The sequence below is a fragment of the Epithele typhae genome (genome assembly GCF_022376455.1).
Source record: "Epithele typhae strain CBS 203.58 chromosome Unknown BXZ73scaffold_23, whole genome shotgun sequence".
NCBI classification, from domain to species: Eukaryota; Fungi; Basidiomycota; class Agaricomycetes; order Polyporales; family Epitheliaceae; genus Epithele; species Epithele typhae.
The window spans coordinates 472,110-486,046 of record NW_025954214.1 but is presented as its reverse complement, the minus strand read 5'-3'; the positions used below and the strand labels follow the sequence as shown (position 1 = coordinate 486,046).

The following is a 13,937-nucleotide window of genomic DNA, read 5'->3' as shown; positions in this document are numbered from 1 at the left end:
GAGTTGCATCGTGGGCGAGTTAGCGACTTCAGCACAAGCCGCCGTGGCTTTCCAGCTCGTTGCCCGAGTCTCGGCCGGAATTCGCTCTTGTTGCCCCCAGGCCTTTCCCCGCGCGCCCACGCGCCGGACGTGACGGGCGAGTCACATCTGCGCATGGTGCCTGGGCGTCTGCCAGAAATTGCGAAATCATGATTCCGCGTTCGTATGCAAACGGCTGTAACCTAGTCCGACCCGTGAATGGGTCAGCATAAACGAGCTTCTACTCTCTTTGACGTTATGCCACTCTAATTCGCCATGCAGAAAATTTATGATGTACTAAACCATGTTTAATGTGACCCGCCTCCATCCCAGAGATGCCACAAGTTCAACCCATGTTATCGAGCCTCGCGCGCGCACAGTCCCGCGTTCCGCGCGAGTTCGTCCCGGAGGCAACGTCAGCGAATTCCCGGCTCACCCTCACCCTCACGCCCCGTCCGCCTAGCAGCATCCCACGCCTCGGTCGTCGCGGTTCGCCACCGCGTTACGCGCCTGGACCGCGCGGGATCCTCCAATACCGCCCCGCACGCCCCAAGTCCTCCTCATCCGCCGCCGCCGTGTCCGTCGCGAACAGCCGGTCCAGCTCCACCCGCCCCTCCCCGTCCGGCGCCCACACGACCTCGTCCACGACGCCCCGGAGCGTCTCGATCCCCGCCTCGACCATGGCGGCAACGAGCACCTCCCCGAACCGCCCGTCCTCGCCGTCCTCACGCGCGGCCTCCTGCAGCTCCTCCGGCCGCAGCCGCTCGGGGAGGGTGATGGGCGCGAGTAGCAGCGTGCGCAGCGGCCGGCCGAGGCGCGCGCGCGCCGTCGCGAGCGCGGCGAACTTCGCGAACGTGGCGGCGACGAGGGCGCGCCGCGCGTCCCCCGTGGAGCCCCGGTTCGCGACGAGGCCCGGGAACCAGATCCAGGAGCCGAGCGTGGCGAGCTGCGGGCACGGGAGGGCGCCGTCGGCGGCGGGGACGAGGAGGGCGGCGGTGAGCGCGTCGAGCGCGGCGAGCTCGTCCGTCTTGGTCGTGCCGTGGTGCGCGCGGAAGAGGAAGACGAGGGTGGCCAGCGCGGGGGCGTGCGCGAGGAGGGAGGACAGGAGGGGGACGGGGTTGTGTTCGACGTCGAGATGCAGGACCCGGATCGACGAGAACGGGATGTGCGTGGGGAGCGAGGCGAGCCATGAGACGGCGTGGGCGCGGCGACGGCGAGGCGCATCTCCGGGCCCGGGGAGTCCTGTGGAGAGCGCGAGACGGCCGTGCGCACGAGGGGGCGGGGCCTGCGAGAGGGGGCCCTCGGCTGTGATGGTGACCTGACGGCGCGACTGGCAGATCTTGAGACGCTCGAGGGATGGGATTGCTGTCCGGCACAAAAGGTTCACGATTCTCGACGCGCAGCTTTTCCAATCATTGAATGCGCCTTCCGACGGCGGGTCGGTGAAACATATGTTGAACTCGAGGGGGAGAATGAGGCGACGGAGGAGATTCCCGATGAATTCCCAGTTGGTGTGCGATACTGACATCCTATTCAAGCGCGAAAGTTTGACCATAGCTGGCAGATTGCGTTCTGATGCGGGTAGGGAGTTGCCGTTAGTTTGGATGTAGTGCAGATTGAAGAATTGCAGCAAGGGTGTGCGCGCCAGCAGACTAAGGACATCTTCGAAGAGGGTGCCACACTCGACGTTGACGGAGTCGAGGGAAAGGAAAAGGTGTGTTAGGATGGGGAAGGAGTCGAGCGGCAGATCGTACTGCACGGGCCAAAGTTGAAGGGCACGGAGAGACGAGGGGCCGTCGTGGAACATCCGGGTCGACCATGGGTTGAGCTTGCGGTATTCTGTCTCGTTCGGAGCGTCTGTCTCGTATTTGATGGAGAGTGTCTCGAGTAGAGGTGTAGCAGAAGGAAAGAGCAACGAGTAGTGAGCTGGGGATGGAGCAAGCATGCGGATTTGAAAGTGAAACAGTCGCCTTCCCTGTGCAGATATCGTCCTGTGAACATCGTCGATGTCGTTGGTGACGATGATGATGGTGAGAGGAGATTCGCCCGAGCGTTCCATAAACACGGAGGAGATGTTCTTGCAGACATTGTCACTTGGTTTGAGAATCAAGTAGGACCACATTGATTGAGCATCGATGAGGGTCCGTCGCCACGACCGACAGACATGAGTGAGGTGCAGAAGGGGTCGCAGATACTCATCTTCTTCGCCATTTTCGTCTGGGTCTATACTCAGCAGCGGGATGGGGGCCAGCATGCGGCAGACGAAGAGGAAGATCTCCTCGGGAAGGGTATCCATGATCGATTGATCCAGCTGTCGTCTGCGGGCTGGGTGTCACGGTCAACATCGGCCAGAGGAGAATGGTGCAGTAATCTCACTTGGCCTGATGGCAATCGTAAACTTCTGCAAGGTGATTCACGAAACAGCAAGACGGGTGAGAACAAGAGGAGAGGCGTCGAATACCTTAGGCTGCCTTCCGGGCTATGTGGCGTGCCTGGTTATCATGTGTTCTAAACCCTGGTCCCTGGGCATGTGTATCTTTGGCGCAGAAACTCAGGAGGCCTCAGGGCGCGATCCAGACCTGTGCTTTTGAAAAAGACATGCGGGTGTGCCTGCGGCCCATACAATTCACTTCCTGGCACCCTTGACATGGATGTGTCTCTCAACACTGTCGTGAAACCGTTCATTGCTGGGCGGAAGCCGCTTCTTACTAGAGGAAGTACCTACATGCGACGACTCCTGCTTGGTGGCCCATGGTCGAGGCCGGGCCCGGCAATGCGCCGGGCCGACCGGAGACGAAAGTCACCCGTACCCACCGGCACGTCTCCGTCCTCCTCCCAAACGCAACGTCTCGTGATGGCCTCTACCCTCCTTTGTGCCTCGCTTTGCCTCTCGCCGTCATGTCGTTTTCTTCTATGGAGATAGGCTCGCTGTTCGACGTCAAAGACAAAGTAGTGCTTGTCACTGGCGGAAGCCGCGGGATTGGCAAAATGGTGAGCTACTAGAGCCGACTCTCCCTTCCTCCTCTTCCGCGCATGTGCTGAAAAAATGTGGCAGATTGCGACGGGCTTCGTCCGAAACGGCGCAACGGTGAGGCAGCCACGCGTTCTCCGGATCCGCGCACGTCGCTGACGCCGGCGGGGCAGGTGTACATTTCGTCGCGCTCGGCCAAGGCGTGCGCGGACACGGAGAAGGAGCTGAACGCGCTGGGAGCCGGGACGTGCATCGCGCTCCCTGCGGACATGCAGCAGCTGTCCGAGGTCGAGCGGCTGGCGAAGGAGCTCGGCGCGCGGGAGAAGGTGCTCCACGTCCTCGTGAACAACGCAGGCGCCGCGTGGGGGGACTCCGTCGACGACTATCCGGTGCGTTCCCTTCCGGCATCTCCTCGCATGCAGCCGTGGGCTGAGGGAATCCGGGGACCCAGGATGCGGCGTGGTCGAAGCTCCTCACGCTCAACCTCCAACGCGTCTTCAACTTGACGCAGAAGTGCCTCCCGCTCTTGCGTGCCGCGGCGGAGCAAGGCGGGAAGGTCGGCGAGAGCTACCGTGACCCCGCCCGAATCATCAACGTGAGTCGTCTCCTACCCTCGATCGCGCTGCATATGCTCAATCCCCGTGTAGATTGGGTCTGTTGAAGGCACCCATGTCCCCGGACACGAGACCTACGCGTACGCGGCCTCCAAAGCTGGTCTGCACCACCTCAGCAGAGACTTCGCCGGCCGACTTGGGTACGAGGGCATCACGAGCAACACGCTCGCGTGCGGTACGTCTCCCCTAAATTATGCGCGTATGGTCGCTCAAGAGGTGTGACACCCTTCTGCAGGCCCCTTCCCGAGTAAAAGTGAGTTTAAGTTTCCCACACGCGGTTATGCGGGGAATCTAACGGGTCCTCCATAGTGATGGCGCACACGCTCGAAACGACCGGAGACGTGATCACGGCTGCCGTGCCTTTACGGCGGGTGGGCTCGCCGGAGGACGTCGCCGGTACATGCATATATTTGGCGAGTCGCGCCGGGGCGTACGTCAATGGTGCGACCATTCACGTTGACGGAGGGAGCGTTGTGGCGAAACCGACGTTTGTTCCGAAGCTGTAGACCCGTTCTTTGCGTGTCGATGCCGGCTTCGCTCGTGTGGAACGCTCTGTGGTTGATAGGTGTATATTCCGCGGGGTTCAAGTTGTCTTCGCAGCTCTTCATTAATGCCCACTAGTACGTTCTGTTGGTTCCTAGTGTTCCGGTGTACGCCCTCATCCGAGGCACTACCAGTATGCTTAGTCATGTATACTACGTTCCCACGCATTGTACAGTACTATGCCGCCGTATCGTCCTAGATCGATATCCAATCTATCATCCTATCCACCATCGTCGTCCTATCCGACACCCTGTCCGTCATCCGGCGTCCTTTCGCCTCTACGGCTCTCTTCGTCCACTGCTCGATTCTTCACACGTTCTGGCAGTAAAGAGAAGGACAGTTGAACTGGACCGCCAAGTCGATTCACGTACTATGCCCACCCAAGACGCGGTTTTTGAAAGAATTGACCCAGAAGCGATTCTCGGCCTTCCCCTGCCTTCCCCTCGCACCTCTGTTGACTAGGCACACTTTTCTGCTCTGTGATGACCCATCAGTATCCTAGTAGTATAGTAAGACATCACGCTTTTCTCTCTTTACATGTGCTCGTGCGGCCACCCGTCGGACGGCGGGACACCCACAGCATGAGTTCGGGCGCCGGCGCGCGACTGGGCTTGTCTAAGTGGGGTTCCGGGTATCTCCCTCTAGGGGAGACGCTGAACCGCTCTCTCTCTCTCTCTCTCTCTCTGTGCCACAAACTGTATAAGACATGTATTTAGGGGTTCCTGCGAGCCCATTGGCGAAAAAATGGCTAGATTCTGGATAGTAGAGCTCTTGCAATTTGAGTAACAAAATGGTGACTTTGTTACATCTAACATTGATAGCTTCGCTTGACGTGGAATTGTTGGCGCTTCTCTCGTAGGAGTCAGGCCAGAGGGTCTTTATGCAGTAGCATTTCCTTGCGCAATCTTGCCCTATTGGCCACCTATTCATGATATTTGATACACAGGAGGGAGTATTGATTAGGCACCCATGTGCGAAGTATGAAGGCAAACAGGAGAGAGGGGGAAGAGATATTCGCAGAACGGCGGTACCCGCACCGCTTCCGCGGGGTGGGCATAGTATTTGCGGACTACTCGGCGGCCCGAAGGAAGCCGGAGGGACGTCACGAACATTGCGCAGCCGTGAACGTTTGAACAGTCCTTTCCTCCCACTCCCACCATCCCCCGGAACGACATGCACATCCCGCGACTCACACATCCTCTTGCACTCATGAAAGTGGTGATAGTGGTGATAGTGAGCTGATTCATGCCCAAAATCTCGCCTTGCCGTTCAAAACGACCGCACGCTGGTCGAGGTACGATGTCCAGATCGCGCACACCTGCAACTCAATTCTCCCATCCACAACAGTGGCCATTTCGACCCCGCCTACTTCTGAACGAGCCGAGGAGTGCGTCTTCGAGGTCCAGGACACTGTCGTCACCTCCGTCGAGAAGGAGTCGACCCCCACCTCCCCGTCTTGATCCATGGCACGATCCCCCTTCCCCGTCGCCAAGTCTCCCTCGTCATCCACCCCTCAACCTGCACCCTCCGACCGCACACGCGAACTGGCACTACTTCTAGATCACCCTGCCGCCGCCGACCGACTGACGGCGCGCGCGAAGCACGTCGCGTGGTGGTTCGTGGGGTGGGACGGACCGTACGCCTTCGTGCCTGTCCGAGGTGGACGCGGCGGACGTCCGCTCATCTGCCTGTGCTTGAGTGGAGGTTCGGATGACGAGCCAGAGAGGAGGCGTGGCGGTGGCAGTTGTTGCGGCGCGGGCGGTATGTCGAGGCAAGCTCTCCTTGCATCCGAAGCGCGGGCGAAAATCGTGCGTCTCGCGTTCTTGCTGTTCACTCTCGCGCGTTGTGTTGACGTTTTCTGCCCGCCGCGCGCTGCAGAACGACGTGCTCCAGTGGATGAATTATCCCGGGGTGAACGTTACGGAAATCAATGATGTTCGGATGGTAGAACAGCTGTTTGAATGATTAGACAGTGCATAGCATATCAATCGGATTCTGCTGGACACTGTCTCGTTCTTCACCTCGGTATGTTTTCCCTCCTTGGACTCTCTGCGCTCTTGTGTCCGTATCCACTGCCTCGGTGGCTCGAGAGGGAACAACCGATGTCGAGCCGGATCGTTGTCAGAGTCACGACGATGCAGAGCGACGTCGGGGACCCAGTACTCCATCCCTACCCTCACGATATCTCCCCAGTTTGTACATGAAGCTCTTCGCACCTATGCCGTCGTTTTGTGTTCTTGCCTTCCTCATCAGAGTCTTTCTTTTTGCCGTCCATCGGCGAGCTGCTCTTGCTCCGCAGCGAATCAGAGCCGCGGGGATCCCCCCTCGTCGCTGTTTCGCCACGGCGAGCAGGTGTTGCGCTTGCTTTTCTGCCGACTGGATGCGGGCTTTGGTGACTTGCTTGGTGCTTGGTGCGCTCAGTTAGGTCCATGGTGTCGCACACAAAGCACGTACCCACCCTGGCGTCGGGTGTTATGACGCCATCTAGTACCCCTTTTCACACTCCAGGCTGTATAAACCCGGATGTCCTTGCACGTGGGAGATGCATTCAATCTAAAATTCGGCCGCAACTTTCGAGCGCGAGGTCGCCCTACGGCGCCAGTTGTGGGCCCTCGCTCGTGGGGATAAGCGAGCGTGTGGCTCCCCTCATCTCATTGGGATCACGGTGCGGCGCGAGGCAGTCGCGTCAGAGGAAGGAGCCGAGCTCCTTCAGGTGTCGAGCGCGGGGAATGGACGGGGAGGAGTGTGTCAAAGTCATCCTTCAGACGGTAGAGGGGTGACACGCAGAGACTGGAGACACGTCGCAACCGCTCCGGCAATAGCTACATATTTGGTTGGATCTTTGACTTTGACCACCATTACTGCTCACCGTCTTATGCGACCCCTCTCCAGCAATCAAGATGGCTCGTTTGAAAGCATTCTCAATCGCGTACAGGTCTTTCAGGACTCGCTCGAATTATCGAAACTGAGGTGAGGCTCCGAACATGTGTTCAATTTCAGCAGAAATTCACCAACACAATCATCCTCAGCGTCGAGAACGTGAGCGTAAGATCTCATTCCCGTATTGAAACAAAGCTCACAACCCAATATCAGCTTCTTGCCCTTCACGAAAGACTCCTGAGCTACGCCGCCGGGTGTGTTCTTACTGAAGCGAACTCTCGAGTGAAGATCAACCAACTCCCCGAGGAATCGTTCCTTACCATCTGCAAATCATCTCTCTGGCCTTCGGACACATCCCTTTGCAGGCTCTACGGTACCATTGGCGTTGACAACGACACGATCAGATCCCAAATGCGAGCCCGTTTGAAGACCCTGCTCGAGCTTTCACACGTCTGCCGGTCGTGGCGTCAGGCTATCAAGACAGCGTCCCCTCTGTGGTCGTTCCTCCAATTCGATTCTTCCGAGGACTGGATTCGGCACTACTCTCTCGAGAACTCGGGTCTTGCGCCACTTTCCTTATCAGTTATCCCGGATCTCTGCGACAAGGATATGATCAATGCGCGTATGAAAGCCCGCGTCGTCAATCTCCGGTTGGACGCGGATTACAGGGAGACACCACGACAGACCATTCTCGATTGTCTCGACGTCATCTTCCCTCTCCATGCACCTTTCTTGAAGAGCCTCACCCTCGACTGGCCGGACGACAAACACGAACCATACATCATCACCGACGCTCACTTTAGCCCACCCACTGCATCACAACTGCAGGCTCTTTCTCTCTCTTGGATCTACATCTCGTTCGCACGGCCCCTCCCATGCCTCACCCACGTTTATATCGCCTTCAAGTCGAATCCCCCATCATTTGAAGACGTCTTCACATTCATCGCATCCTCCCCAAACATCATTTTCCTCTTCTTCGTCCAAGCGCAAGATATGTGCCACGCTTCCGAAGAGGCAGCAGAAGGCATGCCCGTCCGTGCAACCCTGGAGAATCTGCGCACACTCCATTTTCTCTACTGCGATTGGGACTTCTGTTCCTACCTTTTGGACCGCATCTCACTCCCCGCTCGCGCGCACATTCACCTCATCGAATGTCCCTCTCTGCACTTGACTTTCAACATCTCCACGCGACTCTCAATTTTCACGGTCGCAACGCGCATGCGGATCAGCTTCCACTCCACCACTACCACCTTCCAGTTCGACGGACCCCCGGACTCGTTGGACTGCATGCGCCCGGAAGGCAGACTTCATGTCCACCAGACCACCGACGACGCTGGAAGCGAAGACGAAGACAGCGACAACGACGACAATGACGACGAACTGGACATCGACTCACTGCTGGACTGGGATTCCAGCGGCTCCCCGTTCCCGTGGATCACCGAGCTCCACGTCCGCTTCGGCGGCGATGAGCCGCCGAAGGACCGCAAAGTCGCCGCCTTCCTCCGCCTGCTCGAGCGCACGCCCCTCCTCGAGACGCTCGTCGTCGACTTCGACGCGACGCACGGCCGCCCCGGCGCGCCCTGCTTGCCCGTCCTCGTCCCCCTCTTCGACGCGCTCACCGCGGACGGCCCGGCGGCGCGCCTGTGCCCGTTGCTGCGAGCGATCACGGTCTCCCTCGAGTCGCGGATCCACCCCGACAGCGATCGCACCGTCCTCCAGGACTGGAAGACGCTGATGGCCGACCGCACGGTGCCGCTCCGTGGGGACACCGCGCGTCCGATAGAGGTTTTGGCGGAGTTCATGTATGGGGAGGGGCACCGGCTCGTGCAGACGGAGGACCCGGGACACGCCGACGAGCCACAGTGGATAGTGGTCGAGGGGCCGTGGAACCAGGACCGGTATGCGAACGAGGAGCAGTTCATGTCCGAGGAGTTGAAGAGGATCAACGAGTTCTGGGATCTTGATGACGATGTGCAGGAGACTTTGTTGTGCACCTACTAGTGCCCCTTGCGTAACGTACTGTCTTGGCAGACATTTTCTGGAGGACTGTCGTTGTCGACGAGCGCTCTTCATCGGTTCTCAGCTCGTAGTACAGTATTAGTACAGGACACTCACATCTTCCGCTGAATCACATATGACATCGAATAGTCCCAGTACCGCTGTTCTTTCGCCGCAACGACGTCGTGAGCCACCACCGCCTCCTCCACAAACCACGGCCCTTCTCGTCGAGGACCCAAGCCACTTCCTCAATCACATCCAGCCCGCGTAGGATCTGCGGCCTGGCACGCTGAAGGAACAAGTGGAGTAGATCACTTGACACGATCCACGCACGCGATGTGAGGTTCGCGCAGGCCCACATTGAGCGAGCGCGGAGAGGCGTGGAACAGGCTGGAGGTACTGATCTGTTTTGACCTCTTCGTCAAGATGTCGTCGGAGAACATCAATTCTTCAGAGTTTTTCCTTTGCTTGATCGCCCTCCGCAAGCTTGGAATCTTCGATGACCACGAAGGAGGGAAACAAGAGCAGACGCCCGCTCGGACTCGCGCGGTGCCGCGGTGCCGCGCAAAAAGAACTCACTAGCTCCAATTTTTCTTCACCACCACCACCACCTCTCTTCATAGCCTCTCCACTTGCATCCACAACTATCTCTCTATATGTACTCTTCAGAGAACTAAGGGTGGTGCGGCCCAGTAACGGGATGGGCAAAAATGGTGAGTTAACTTTCCTTCACTTTCCATCTTCTGGCGCGCCCGTTAGAGCGCATTGCTGACGGGAATGCAGGTGTTGACTCCGGAGTCGCTCTCGGGCTTACGTACTTATGCGCCGGCTTAAAAGAGCATCATCTTCGCAGAACCTCAACGTCTTCGAACACGTCGACGTCGCGCTCTCGGTGAACAAGCAACATTCGTCCGTTGGATGAGCTGGTTGCCTGGCGGAAGCTGCTATATGCTCTCGCTGACACTGTGAGCACGATATTGAGAGTTTCTTGCGACGGAGTTTCGGTGAGCCTTGCTTTTCTACTGCGCTCGTCAGAGTTTGTGGGCGGGAAAGGAGCGTATCATAGCACATGTCGAAGATGACGGTGCCGCATGGTAGGGCGAGGTATTCATACCGGAGCGTTGCTGGTGTCTGTGATACGATGCGGGCGCGTGAGTAGTACCCAAATCTCTCGGATAGACGCGGATTCTTGTACATATATCCGAGTCACGAGATGGCACTTCGGGCAGAGAACGGTTCAGCACACCATCGCTCTCGCCTGCATTTGACGGGGCATCCCACGCTCCGGCGAGCTCGATGAACCCACGCAGATTACCCCTTGTACCCGGCCTCCATGTACACGACCGCCTCCCTGTTCTTCCGGACGCTCTCCTCCTACGGCATCACACATGCATTCGTCAACTGGGGCTCCGATCATTCCGCCTTCCTTGAAGATCTCCAGCGCCAGCGTCTCGAGTCTGGAGACGGCACGACGTTGATCGAGATCGTCACTTGTCCCAGCGAGTATATTGCGCTCAGCGCCGCGCATGGGTACGCACTCGTTACCGGTCGGCCAGCAGCAGTCATCGTGCACGTGGACGTCGGAACACAGGTGAGTTGATTCAGCCGGGATACATCCAGGATGCGAAGGAGAATGGACCTAACGGATCATTCGATGGACAGAGCATGGCGGGCGCCGTGCACAACGCAGACCGTGGCCAAGTCCCTATATTCATCTTCTCCGGAGGAGCACCCTTCAGCGCAAACGGAGAGCTGCGCGGGTCGAAAAACGAGTACATTATGTGGCTACAAGGTGAGTTGGTGTTTTACCGTGCATGCTTCGCCGCGAACATCTTCCTCTAGATGTACCGGACCAGCCCGCGATTGTGCGTCAATATATGCGCTACACAGGGCAGATACACAGCCCCAAGAACGCGGCCAAGGTCATTGCTCGTGCATTGCAGATGTGAGTAGGCCATTTGAAACACGAATCCTCCGACAAACGACGAGCCGCGGTCGTACCCTCAGCTGCACAAGCCAACCGAAAGGCCCGGTATATCTCTGGGCACGAAGGGAGGTCACAGACGAAGAGATTGACGAAGAGGTGCTGAATGCCAAGGTTCCATTCCACAAGTGGCCTTCAGTAACACTTCCCGCTCTCACTTCTGAAGGTGCGCATCTTCATTGGTGTCTGATTCCCCATCCTCAACGGTTCCCTGCGCAGTTGTCGACACAATCACATCCGCCCTCTGCACGGCCTCCTTCCCCCTCATCATCACCGCGTGCGCCGGCCGCAACCCAGCTGCCGTCCCGCTTCTCACCTCCCTCGCAGCCGCGCTTGAAGTCGGCGTGCTGACCGCGTTCGGTGCCGTCGTCAACATCCCATACAGCGATCCCCACTCTCTCGGCTATGCTTTCCACGGCACACTGCCCCATATCGCAGATGCAGATGCGATCCTCCTGCTCGACACTGAGGTGCCCTGGATCGACGTCGCGAACGCCGGGCCAAAACCCGGTGCCAAGGTGTTTGTCGTCAACAACGACCCGCTCAAACGCACCCACGGCTGGCACCACGTCGATGCCGACCTCGTCTGCGTCGCCGACGCCGCAACCGCGCTCGCCCAGCTCCTCGCCGCTGCGCGCGCGGACCTCACCTCCCCCAACCCGCGGCTGACCGCAGAGCGCCTCGCCGCGCGCCGCGCTCACATCGCGCGCCTGCGCACCGCGCACGTCGACGGGCTGGCGGAGGCGGAGCGCGTCCCCGCGGCCGCGCTTGCGGACCGTCCGAGCGTCCCCGCGGTCCTCGGTGCGCTGCGCGCGGCCGCGGACGGGCAGAGGAGGACGGTGCTCTTCCTCAACGAGGCCGTCTCCGCCTCGGGGCTCGTGTGGAACCACCTCGCGCCCGATGCCGCGGGGAGCATGTTCATGTCCGGGGGCACGAGCATCGGGTGGGTGCTCGGCGGCGCGATCGGCGCGTGCCTCGGATCGCAGGTGCGCGCCCGTGCGGGCGAGGGAGCGGGCGGCTTCGAACTCGTCGTCGCGGTCTCGGGGGACGGGAACTTCCTGTTTGGCGTGCCGACGGCGGCGTTCTGGGCGGCGCGGCGGTACCGCGCGCCGTTCTTGACGGTGTGCTGAACAATGGGGATGGGCGGTGAGTCGTGCGCGCTCTTCAGGCTGAGTCGAGTTCTGACAGATTTCGCCTCAGAGTCCGCAGTTTTCGATGTCCCTCGTTCACCCTGAGGGTCTCGGCGTCTCAGCTCGAAGGACAGGCTTACAGTCGGCTTCGGGGACGACAGCGCGGATTACGGCGGGGTCGCGGCTGCTGCGGGAGGCGCGTGGTCCGCGCGTGTGTCTCGCGCCGACGCGCTTCAGGCGACGTTCGAGCAGGCAGTCAAAGTCGTCTTGGAAGAGAAGCGGTGCGCGGTCGTGGAGTGCTTGGTCCTTCGTCATAGCTATTCTGATGAATCTCACTATAATACTACACGGAACGTTCAAGTCAACTACGCTGCATGCATGAACTCTCTCGACTTCGGCTTCAAGGGTTGATCGCGACGCTGAAGCTCTTGGTGAAGAGGCTCGCGCTTCCCGTGAACGGCTCCGTGCCCGTCTGGATGGCTTGGACGTACTGCAGTGCACAAACAACAGCCTCAGTGCCTGCGCCTCGCATCGGGAATGAAGACGCTCGCCTGCGTAGCAGCAACGCTCTGGTTCGCCACGAGGTAGTCGAAGAAGTCCTTCAGATCCGCGCTAAAGTCCGTGAGGTCCCCGGCGGCGCTCACGAACGAGAGCACCTCCCAGTTCGCGTTCGGGCCCTTCCAGAGGTTCCACGTATGCCCAGCGAGCTCGATGCCCGAGAGAATCTGCGAGCCAACGGGTTGGATGCTGCAACTCCATCAACTTGAAGGTGTCTAACGTCACGCGAAGGACAAACGCACCCGCCGAGGCCAGAGAGCCAAATCATGATCTCGTACGAGGACGCAGACGTCGCGGCGGTGCCGGACTGGGCCACCCCGAACCAGATGTCGTACCTGGCCCCCACTCATCAGTGCGTTCCTCCGAGCACGTAGCTGGAAGCAACGGCGACGCACGAGACGTCCGCGCGGATGGGGTTCGACTTGGTCTCGTACTCCCACGACCAGGCCGTGGGCGCGCTCGTGATGTGCTGGAGCTGGACGCCGCGCGCGGTTGAGCTGAGCAGGTTCGCGTAGCTCTTGACGTTGTTCGGCGCGTTCGCCCACGTCCACTGCGTCCGCCACGAGACCGCGTTGCCCGATTTGCTGAGCAACGTGGAGTTCTGCGAGCCCACGCCCGCGTCTGCGACAACGAGTGAGTACGCATACGAGAGAGGGGGGCGGGAGGAAAGTACGGACTTTTGCCCCAGAGGTTCTGGCAGAGGGTGTACTCGCCCGCAGGCTCGCAGTCGTACTGGCCCGAGATGGTCTGCGCCGACGCGGAGGCCACGGCGGCGAGAAAGCTAGCAAAGGCAGTTGAGAGACGCATGGTGCTGTATCGTCTGCTAGTGCTGCCAATGGGAGGGCCCGTCGCTATATATGCACAACCGAAATATGCAGCGATAGCACGTGAACCTGCCCAAAAGGGCTTTCGGAAGAATCGGCGAGACGAGGACGTTGTAGAACGCGGAGAAGCATTCAACGAAGTAAGGTCTCGGATGATCAGCCTTGGGGGTGCTCCTAAGTTCTCGCGGTCGGAGATACTTCGTGCGTTGGTGGCGCTCTTTAACGGACTTTATGATGGTTTTAAGGTTCTAGCTGGCTTCATCGCAAGAGTTTCACGGTCGTCAGAGCACAAATAACAGTGGCTCACCTTTACCGACGATGAACCGACACCAGCTGCCAACAGGGCAGTGGTGGGCCACGGAGTACAAACCTCTCCGACTTCAAGCGTTCGGGCGTCTTTAGGAACCGTTCGGAGAG

At 59.3% G+C, this 13,937-nt stretch overlaps 5 protein-coding genes across 5 annotated transcripts; 3 read left to right on the top strand and 2 right to left on the bottom strand.

The window, feature by feature from the left end:
* Positions 1-520: 520 nt before the first annotated feature.
* BXZ73DRAFT_101368 (uncharacterized protein) lies at positions 521-2,314 on the bottom strand (the record flags this gene model as incomplete). Its single annotated transcript, XM_048014882.1, has 1 exon — positions 521-2,314. The coding sequence occupies one exon, from the start codon at positions 2,312-2,314 to the stop codon at positions 521-523; it is 1,794 nt and encodes a 597-aa protein (XP_047878112.1).
* Positions 2,315-2,916: 602 nt separating this feature from the next.
* Positions 2,917-4,109, top strand: BXZ73DRAFT_46850 (NAD-P-binding protein; the record flags this gene model as incomplete). Its single annotated transcript, XM_048019765.1, has 6 exons — positions 2,917-3,009; positions 3,074-3,106; positions 3,163-3,378; positions 3,441-3,584; positions 3,637-3,802; positions 3,913-4,109. 6 exons carry the CDS (start codon positions 2,917-2,919, stop codon positions 4,107-4,109), a joined length of 849 nt encoding a protein of 282 aa, XP_047878111.1.
* An 899-nt stretch (positions 4,110-5,008) lies between these two features.
* Positions 5,009-6,577, bottom strand: BXZ73DRAFT_77514 (uncharacterized protein; the record flags this gene model as incomplete). The annotated part of the gene is made up of 4 exons (XM_048022687.1): positions 5,009-5,068; positions 5,340-5,464; positions 5,735-6,018; positions 6,363-6,577. 4 exons carry the CDS (start codon positions 6,575-6,577, stop codon positions 5,009-5,011), a joined length of 684 nt encoding a protein of 227 aa, XP_047878110.1.
* A 444-nt stretch (positions 6,578-7,021) lies between these two features.
* On the top strand, positions 7,022-9,027 carry BXZ73DRAFT_101366 (uncharacterized protein; the record flags this gene model as incomplete). The annotated part of the gene is made up of 3 exons (XM_048014881.1): positions 7,022-7,116; positions 7,176-7,185; positions 7,240-9,027. The coding sequence occupies 3 exons, from the start codon at positions 7,022-7,024 to the stop codon at positions 9,025-9,027; spliced, it is 1,893 nt and encodes a 630-aa protein (XP_047878109.1).
* Positions 9,028-10,357: 1,330 nt separating this feature from the next.
* BXZ73DRAFT_89951 (thiamine diphosphate-binding protein) lies at positions 10,358-12,549 on the top strand (the record flags this gene model as incomplete). The annotated part of the gene is made up of 8 exons (XM_048025445.1): positions 10,358-10,615; positions 10,687-10,816; positions 10,867-10,969; positions 11,032-11,174; positions 11,228-12,129; positions 12,209-12,225; positions 12,261-12,448; positions 12,500-12,549. 8 exons carry the CDS (start codon positions 10,358-10,360, stop codon positions 12,547-12,549), a joined length of 1,791 nt encoding a protein of 596 aa, XP_047878108.1.
* Between the last annotated feature and the right edge of the window lie 1,388 nt (positions 12,550-13,937).